A 10,406-nucleotide genomic window follows, 5' to 3' on the forward strand; every position below is an offset into this window, starting at 1 on the left:
GAGAGAGATGAGAGCACGGCAAAGCGATGTAAGGAGATGAAGGCCTGTCCGGACGGTGACTATGGTGAGGAAGAGAATTCGTTGGGGAAGAGGGAGAGAGCTGCGCCGCTTCATGGTGAAGAAGTAAAAGAGAGAGCAAGCTGAAGAGTCACAAGGTTTTTACTAGGGGTGGCAATAAAATCCATTAACACAATATCCATCCGATCCATCCTATAATTTATCCATCCAATCCATCCATTAAACAAAAAAATAATTTAATGGATTTATCCAATCCATCCATTAAATCATATGGATGGATTCAATCCATCCATCTTATTTTATAAATCCAATGGATATTATTTTATCATTTATTAAATTAAACTTTTTAATATAAAAATATATTACATTTAATTTCTTTTGTTAAACGTTAAAACACAATAAGAAAAAAAAAACATTTCAGATTCAATTTCCAAATTTCACTCACGTTCTCTCCAAAAGAACCCTAATTTCGTTTTCCCCCAATTTCTTCTTCCCTCAATTTCTTGATGAAATCATTTAGCTAGCAATTCAACACAACGTTTTGGTGCTACAATCGCAATTCAACTCAACGTTTCGGGGCTACAATCGCAATTCATCTCAGCATCGCAAATTCAAATCAGCATCGCAACTCAACGTTTCGTATTCTCGTAATCGTTGGCTTCTTACTCGATATCATTGGTATTTCCCGGATTTTTCTTCGATCTGTATGCATTGTTTGATTTTTCGTTTCGAAATTCATATGTTTGATTTTCGTTTCGAACGCAAAAACTATGTATTTAAGATAATTTATATGCTGAAACCCATTATTATTTTTCATGTTAAAGGATCTGTGGTTATGGTTATGTTATAAGTTTCAGGGTTGCTTCATTCAAAGGTTTGTGTTTCTGTGTTTTCAGGGTTGTTTATAGCTATCGCTTGACATTGCTTTGATTTCCAAGTTCTACAAAGCTAAAAAGGTAAATGTTTGTTAAGGGTTGCTTCATTCAAAGTGCTGTTTCTGTTGATCTGTTTTTGAAGGTTTGAAAGTTTGAATTACTTGTATTACGTTAAGATTCGTTACTGCTTAGTTTCTCTGATGTCTCTGATTACTTTAGGATCTGTTTATATCAATATGTGTGAGTGTATGTGTTGATTAATCCCTAAACAAAATCAATTAAGGGCCAAGTTAAAACATTCATATTAAGGTTGACACGAGTAATAGAAAATCAAAGCAACAGAGAATCGGTGTTTACATGCTGGTGCATACACGAGTAATAGAAAATGTGCAGTTGTTGTCGGCGCCATTGCTTCCCTAAATTGCGTTTAGTTTCGCGCTTGGAACTCAGTGGCAAGAACAGATCGCAAATGTTTAGGTGAAACATCTAAAAGTGGCCTTAGTTGTAAGGCTTCCTTGAATTGCTTTCAAATGCTTTCTAGCCAAACTCAAACTCAAACCATGAGCTAGAGAAAGTGTATTTACTCTGAGTAAACGCCAAAACTCCTAGAACAGTGTAAGTTATAGCCAAAACATAATGAGTAATCGTGAATTCTATTTGTTTCCATGAAGCAAAGTTATTGGTTTGAGTAAACGCCAAAACTCCTAGAACAGTGTAAGTTATAGCCAAAAGGATAGTTACCAACAAAGGTAGTTTGAACAAAAATGTGACTCTATAGTCAGAATCTTTCTCCTGCAGAAGTGGTTTTGTGATTGAGGAGGTAGAGTTGGTAGCTGAGTTGAACCTTGAGTAGAGTTTGTGAGCTGCAAAAGCTAAGAGAAAGAGCAAAAACAAGAAATCAAGAGCAGAAAGAAGAAGTCTTTGAGGACATGGAGATAGAAAAAGAAAGGTTAACCATTGAAGTATGAGGTTTGGTGTAGAGGAAGATGAATCTATAGGCCAAAGGGCGCATGAAGGAGAAGTTAGCCATGAAGAATAAGACATGGTTAAAAGATTATGTTAGAAAATACATATGCAAATGTGTCTGTGTATTATGGAATGTATGGACTCTGTGTTTGAGTGTTTATAAAAGAAAGAAAAGATTTACTTTTTGTTGGGATATGAATTGACATAAGTTTATTTCAATTTATTTTGAAAATTGTCAAGTATACTAACGTTGGTGTCATTCAATTGACTGGTCTCAATTTGAACACAACTACACTTAACTACTATCATAGTACTCCACATGAATTTTTAATGACATTTAAATGTGTGGCCCTTAATTTGAGTTTGAGTTATATATGCATATTTACTCTGACTAGCAAGAATTTTGAAATGATTTGAAATATTAACATCATTATTCATTATGTTTTATGTTAGTTTCCTAATTTTAGTAAAGTCATGTGGTAGATTCTAGATATATTAGTTGTAGTAGATAGTTGGAATTCAAATTGAATTCAAATTGAATTAATCTTTAACTTGAAGATGAGCAATGATGAGAATGGCATGCAAAGAAGAGGTCGAAAGGTGAAGAAATTGAGTGGCTCAAATCAGTTGGAATTCTCTTGTAGCTTAAGGACTTTGATTTTATGCAACTCGAATTCAACTTGTTTCAACTTGGGATATGTAGCTAGTAGTCTAGTATTGTATGTAATCTTGAATTTGAATCTTGTTTCACTTAGAAATTCTCTTTTGTAATTCAAGAACTTGATGTAATTGAAATCGAAAGATTTGTACTAATTTTGTATCACTTTTTCTAAACTTATTAACATTAATTATGTCATTTCAGACTAGTGTATGTCTAGTTTACTTCTTAGAATAATGGATTTTTCCATCTACTTTTAAGATTTGTTTATATATATATATATATATATATATATATATATATATATATATATATATATATATATATATATATATATATATATATATATATATATATATATATAGAGAGAGAGAGAGAGAGAGAGAGAGAGAGAGAGAGAGGAGAGAGAGAGAGAGAGAGAGAGAGAGAGAGAGAGAGAGAGAGAGAGAGAGAGAGAGAGAGAGAGAGAGAGAATGTGTGGTTTTTTACAATTAAGAATATTTAAATTTTTTATTGTGAAATTTAAATTTTTTTATGAAATTTAAAAAATAATTAATAATATTTTTTTTGTGAAATTTAAATTTTTTAATGAAATTTAAAAAATAATTAACAATATTTTTTTTATGAAATTTAAAAAATAATTAACAATATTTTTTTTTGTGAAATATAATTTCTTTATGAAATTTAAAAAATAATTAACAATATTTTTTTTGTGAAATCTAATTTTTTAATGAAATTTAAAAAATAATTAACAATATTTTTTTTTGTGAAATTTCATTTTTTTTTATGAAATTTAAAAAATAATTAACAATATTTTTTTTGTGAAATATAATTTCTTTATGAAATTTAAAAAATAATTAACAATATTTTTTTTGTGAAATTTAATTTTTTAATGAAATTTAAAAAACAATTAAGAATTTTTATAATTATTTGCTTGGATGGATGGATATCCATCCATTTGAAATATGTTAATGGATGGATTGGATGGATTTTATTTTTTAATGGATGGATTGAATTGGATTTTTATTAAGAGATATTAGTGGATTGTAATGGATTAATGGATTGGTTTGATCCATCCATTAACAATCCAATCCATATCCATCCAATCCATCCATTTTGCCACCCCTAGTTTTTACCCTAATTCCTCTTTCTATTTCCATTTTTTTTATTTTATTTTATTGGATTAATTAATTTTGTTAACTAATAAAAATCTGAATAAAAATGGTGATGGATCAAACAACAGCTTTGGGCCTTCACCGATTGCTTCCGTACCCCCCATAGGCCCATAGCACACTTTTTGGCATCATAAAATCTGTACAAAAAATCATCTTTGGGTCAAACGCCATTGTTGCTGGCCGCACCCCATTTTGGCCCACGCACCTCCTTCATTCTTAGACGCCATAACAAAATTTTGTTGGGCCTAACTCCCATGGGCCCTGCGCCTAGTTTACTGATTGCACCACCGTCTTTAGTTTTCACCCCCCCTGATCACATTTTCTTTTGTTGTTAAAATTTAGGTATTGACATAGTTTTTGGTTACTAAATTTCTTTTGATAGAACAATAAAAGTCATGATTTTCTAGGTAGATTTAGGTGATTTTAGGATTAGTTTTAGTCTTATAATTTTCTCATAAAAACCTCATAAAAAAATACTAGTTTAGGTTTAGTAGCATTTAGGTTTTTTAGTATAATTTTGGCTTGAATTAGAATTCCCTTAACATACTAAAAACTCATAAAAATAGTAGTATTTTTTAGGTTAATTTTGTGTTAGTACTTGAATTGCTTCTTTTATTCTTTTGTATCATTCCCATGTTTTTTTTTGTATAATTGTGGTGTGATTTTGTTGTTGCTTGATTAGCCATATTTTGGCTTATTTTGTTATTACCATTTGTATGCTCCTTTTAGGATCTATTCCATACCATATTAACTTTAGATTTAGACTCCCTTTATACATAAACGATAACAATTAGATTAGAAAATAGGTTAGTTCCCCTTGTTCATTTCTTTTTTTTACAACATTAAAACACTTAATAAATACTCAAAATAAAATCCCTTTAAAAAATACAAAGAAAACACTTAAAAAACATTAATAAAGGTTAAAAAAATAATAAATATGGAATGAAAGCTCGAGTATCCCTTGCTTAAGGGTCCCACTTGAGTGGAAGTTCCCAATCATAAAAAACACAAACCAAAGAGTAACTCGAGCTTCCCTTGCTTAAGGGATTCCCTCGAAACGCTCAAACTCTCTTCTATCTCTCGCCCTCGTGGCATTCTTAAGAACATGTTGAATCCATTCCATAATTAGGCGTGTAAGTCTCCCAAGGTCGAGCATCGTGGAGTGCGACTTTAACCTCTGTTCACCTAAAAAACACCAAAACATAGAAAATCTTGAGCCGAACTATGATCGCTCTGATTCCTTGTAAGGGATACGTAGGCATTGGGTCGCGGGGCCTAAGCGAGCACACTTGTAAATAATTCCTTCTTTTCCTCGTGTTTATTTTGCATGCATTCACATTTAGGTTTAGACATAGATATACACCCTTTAGATAGAAACAAACATAGGTTGATACCATCGAGTACGATGGGCGTGAGGGGTGCTAGCACCTTCCCCTTGCGTAACCGACTCCCGTACCCTGTTCTCTGGTCGAAAGACCTTGTTCTTGTTCGAGTTAGGTTTCTGATATTCCTCTCCCTCGATGGGATAAATATATTAGTGGCGACTCTGATTCCATTTTTCGCGGTAGCAACAATTATGACGAAACATATGCTCCAGTAGCTAGACTTGAGGCAATACGTATCCTTCTGGCATATGCAGCACACAAAGGTATAAAACTCTTTCAAATGGATGTGAAAAGTGCATTCTTAAATGGTTTTTTAAACGAAGAAGTTTTTGTTAAACAACCACCTGGATTTGAGGATTCAAAATTTCCAAATCATGTTTATAAATTAACAAAAGCTCTCTATGGTCTAAGACAAGCCCCTAGAGCTTGGTACGAAAGACTCGGTATATTCTTACTTAAAAATGACTTTTCTAGAGGAAAAATTGACACTACCTTGTTTAAAAAATCATTTAAGAAAGATCTTTTAATTGTTCAAATCCATGTGGATGATATCATTTTTGGATCAACAAATGAACAAATGTGTGATGATTTCTCAAACCTCATGAAACGTGAATTTGAAATGAGCATGATGGGAGAATTAAGATACTTTTTAGGACTTCAAATAAAACAATCAGAAGAAGGCATTTTTATCTTTCAAGAAAAATAGATCAAAGATATTCTTAAAAAATATGGTATGACAAATGCAAAAATAATGTCTGCACCTATGCATCCTTCTTCTAGTCTAGATAAAGATGAACAAGGAATAAATACATCTGAAAAGGAATATCGTGGTATGATTGGATCTTTACTTAATTTAACTGCATGTCGTCCTGACATTGTATTCTCAGTTGGACTTTGTGCTAGATTCCAAACAGATCCCAAGGAATCTCATCTTACTACTGTAAAGCGTATTCTCAGATATCTTATAGGTACAACTAACATCTGTCTTTGGTACAAAAGAAGTTCAGAATTTGACTTAAAAGCAAATTATGATGCTGACTATGCTAGAGACAAAGTAGAAAGAAAAAGTACTAGTGGTGCATGTCAAATCCTAGGAGATGCTCTTACAACTTGGTCATGTAAAACACAAAGTACTATTGCGCTCTCCACAACAGAAGCTGAATATGTGTCAGCAGCTAACTGTTGCTCACAAATCATTTGGATAAAAAATCAATTGGAAGACTACTCTCTAAACTACTCCAAGGTATCAATTTATTGTGATAATACTAGTGCGATAAATCTATCAAAGAATCCTATACAACATTCCAGGTCTAAGCACATAGAAATAAAACATCATTTCATCAGAGACCATGTTCAAAAGGAAGAAGTTGAGTTAATTTTTGTACAAACTCAAAGTCAACTAGCTGACATCTTTACTAAACCATTGATAGAAGATATATTCAATTTTTTAAAACAAAGATTAAACATCATAGCTTGTCCCATCAAATCCTCAAAATGAAAAAGAATCTTCAAAATCCTTTTTGAAGCCTCATTTCATTAAAAAGGACAAAAAAAAGTGAATTTTTGTCTGGTTGTTAAAAGTGACACATGGGCACAAATGTCTTGTTCTTTGCATTAAATGGTTCACTATTGACATCACATTTATGTCTAATCATTTTAGAAAAAAGGAGAAAAGGGATATTGTTGCATTTATTGAAAAAATCTTTTTTCCATTTTTGATCTTCTCCAAGCATGCTAGCTTCACCTACTTCACGTTTTCCAATTCCTTTTTGCACAGCTTTCTAAAAATCAAATAGGGACCATGCATCATTACTTGTACTCTTCATCTTCCGCCCCGCCTAAACTCTCTTCTTTATCATCCACCAAAATTCTTCATTCCTCTCATCTCTTCAAACCTTTCGTCTCCAAACAGTTATCACCTTCAACCTGTCTTCTTGTAACGTCAAACTATGTCTTCTTCAGACATCCACCCTATACCAAACATCAACCCTAAACAACAAACAACAATGTCTTCATCTGAAACTAACCAAGACATTCTTAATGAAAAACCATTCACCTTCATCCTTCCAGAAAATCCCAAACCACAAACAAAATCTGCTGAGACATCTGGAACTCGCAAGTCTATTCGTCTTCAAAAATCAAAACCTATGAAATCAACCATTGAAATATCTGATGACTCTGATGAAGAAACTTGTCCAGAAGATGTTGAAGTCGAATCAACTCAGGATGTCATCTTCTCCACCAAGCGTGCTCTCGACCTCTTCAACTCTAAATGGAGGAACAGAAGTGTGATCTACGGAAAACCCATGGACTTTGAACGCTTCACTGCCCGTGGTTACAAAATTGAAGAGCTCTTACTCGATCAAGTTTGGAGAAAGATGTTAACCCTTGAAATCAAAACCTACCCAAAACTAGTTCGTTGCTTCTATGCAGCAATCCATCAAGACACCAACGATTTGACTCTCAAATCTACCTTCAAAGGTATAACCATAACCCTAACTCCATCTCTAATTTGTGAAATTCTTAACATCCCTGATTCCGACGTTCATCTCTTTGCAAAAGAATGGGTTGGATTGTACAACACCACTATGGATAGTGTTTATCGTGAACTACTTGTTGATACCACAAAACCCCTAGTGTCTTCAAATCTGAACCATGTCCCTCGTATCTTACACAAAATATCCATTCATAATATCATTCCTCGAGCAGGAAGCTTAGAAAAACTGTCTAGGTATGACATTATGGTGATTTTTTATCTCCTAAATCGTCATCCCCTTCACCTAGGTTAACTCATCCTAAACTTTATGAAATACACATGCAAAAAGGGTATAACTGCTCCATATGGACGGTTTTTGTCACTTGTGTTTAAACACTTTCAAATCCCTACTGATGATGTCACATCTTTCATGGATGCCGGATCCATTCATGGGTGTAGACTCTCCAAGATGAACCTCCCTGTACTTCAAATCCCTGTGCTTCAAAAACGAAAACGTTTGGTCAAAACTGCTGATGTCAAGAAAAAGGTTAAAACCTTCACCACAAAAGACCAAGCTGAACCAGAAATTGGTCATTTTGTTATGTCCAAACCAACTAATGCTGAAGCCTCTAAAACTGATTCTCCACAAATTGAAAAAACTGAATCCCCCATCAAGGAACCCGTCTCCCCTTTCCATCAACCCACTGAACCAAATATCCCACAAGAGATCAACTCACCAATTCCCTCCTTCACCACTCCTCCTGATCAATCTCTGCCCTCTGAAGACATCTTGTTTACCTCACCACCTAAAACTATGGATGACCATACTTCTGTCCAACCATCTGAATCTCAAGCTCCCATCTATGACTCTTATGACTCTCCACAAAAAACAAATCAAAAACCATTTGGCTCTCTCAATTTGTCGTGGTTTAATACCACCTCTACTGATCCTGCTCCTAACTTGTTCAAACCTTTTAAAGAGGATCTCAAGGCTAACTCAAGATCATCTCAGGATGACTTGTCTGCTCTTCAAAGAGCAGTGGTTAGTATTGGCAGACAAAATCAAGCATTTTTTGAATGGCATTCCATGGTGTTTCTTCCAAGAGCGTTTCCACTCATCCCACCTCCAAACATCCCAGACTTTGAATTTCCTTTTCTTCAGGCTCCACCTCACGACTCTGATGATTAAATATAATTGCTAGTTTCCTATGCCCCCTTCTTTTTGTGGCTGTCCAAAGGGGGAGTATCTATATTTATGTTTTATTTTGTGTCTGTTAATGCTTTATGTTAGGTTATGCTTTTAACATAACAAACATATGAAAAAATTAGTAGCAGCAATTGTTTAGCTCTACTTTTTTTGAAGCTGTATGCTTTTGTTTGGATCCACTTATTTTGGAAATGTATGACTTTGTTTGGATCTCATCACTAGTTTTGAATTTGTATGATAACATCTTATGAATGATTATCTAAGTTAAAATGGTAAAATGTATGTTTTAGATAGTGCTAAAAAGAAGTTTGCTATTTTTATCAAAAGGAGTATCTATTCTTTTCTGTTTCAAATATTTGCAAAACATGTGTCACAAATATTTTTCTCAACCAGACTACTCAAAATTCCAACATTCCGAAAATAGACAACATATATTCAGGGGGAGCAAAAATCTGAAAACATCAGATCCTAGAACAAAATAGGTTAATATGTTCGCAGGGGGAGCTTAAACTAAAACAAAATCTAGAGTAAGTTGGTCATCCTAAAAAAGGGGGAGAATGTTGAAACACTTCTGAGTTTTGAGGACAACATGTTATCATCCTAACTCCTCTAAAAAGTGTTCTTGCAGGTCCTCATAGTGTTAGATCTTATATATTTTGATTTAGCTTTAACATGATCTTATCAAAACATTGGCAAAAGCATTTAGTTCAAATGACATCATATCCCATCCAATCAAAATAAACCAACGTGTATCCTTTCAAAAGATAATGATCATCCACTCAAAGGACTATCTTCTGAATCCTCAAAGTACACTTCCAGCTAAGACAGATTGTTCATCTACTCAAAGGACTGTCTTCTGGTCTCCTCAAAGTACACATCCAGCTAAGAAAGATATTTTATTGTCTTGCAAGTACAAACGGTCATATTCTTTCAAGCTTCTATATAACTAGCACCTCTTGCAAAGAACAAAACAACTTTGGACATTCAAGCTTAATCTCATTTTGAATCAAAGTCAAAAAGCTTATCATATTAACAAGAAGAGGAAGAAATCTTATCACTGCCAAATAGTTAATCATCTTCAAATCATCCATTAAATACTTTTGTATATCCTCAAGAGATATAAAATCTTGATTGTAACAAGAGAGAAAGAAAGTTCTAAAGTGATACTTTAGTGTGTGTAAAAGCCTTTTGAGGTTGTGTAAAACATAACATTTTTATCCCTCGTTTAAAGGATAAAAGTGTAAGATATAAAAAAATCTCACTGTGTGTGAGGACTGGACTAACCCTTTTGGTGAACCAGTATAAACCATTGTGTGTTCTTTATTACCAGTCCTATATTTCTTTATATCTTTCTCACACACTTAAACTAAAATTTTAAAGAGGTCACTATTCAAACCCCCATTTCTAGTGACATTTATTTCCAACAAGGACAAGCAAGAGTCTAAGTGTGGGAGGATTTGATCGCACTGAATCGCACTATGTTTCTGTCTCGAATATCACATGTTTTCCTTATTTTTATTATCATTATCTCGTATGATGCTTGTATTTCCTTTGTTTTCAGGATTCTTGACCTTTCGGAGCCCTTAGTGAAGAAACGAGCCAAAACGCCAAGAAAATAGGGCTTTTCAAGTAGATTTACACTTATG

The 10,406-nt window shown here is 33.5% G+C and overlaps 1 protein-coding gene across 1 annotated transcript; it reads left to right on the forward strand.

Annotated features, from left to right (window-relative positions):
* The first annotated feature begins 5,828 nt into the window (after nucleotides 1–5,828).
* LOC131632323 (secreted RxLR effector protein 161-like) lies at nucleotides 5,829–6,773 on the forward strand. Its single transcript, XM_058903090.1, has 2 exons — nucleotides 5,829–6,320; nucleotides 6,738–6,773. The coding sequence occupies exons 1-2, from the start codon at nucleotides 5,829–5,831 to the stop codon at nucleotides 6,771–6,773; spliced, it is 528 nt and encodes a 175-aa protein (XP_058759073.1).
* Nucleotides 6,774–10,406: the final 3,633 nt, after the last annotated feature.

This window comes from Vicia villosa, unplaced genomic scaffold (genome assembly GCF_029867415.1).
Source record: "Vicia villosa cultivar HV-30 ecotype Madison, WI unplaced genomic scaffold, Vvil1.0 ctg.000927F_1_1, whole genome shotgun sequence".
In the NCBI taxonomy this organism is placed as follows: domain Eukaryota; kingdom Viridiplantae; phylum Streptophyta; class Magnoliopsida; order Fabales; family Fabaceae; genus Vicia; species Vicia villosa.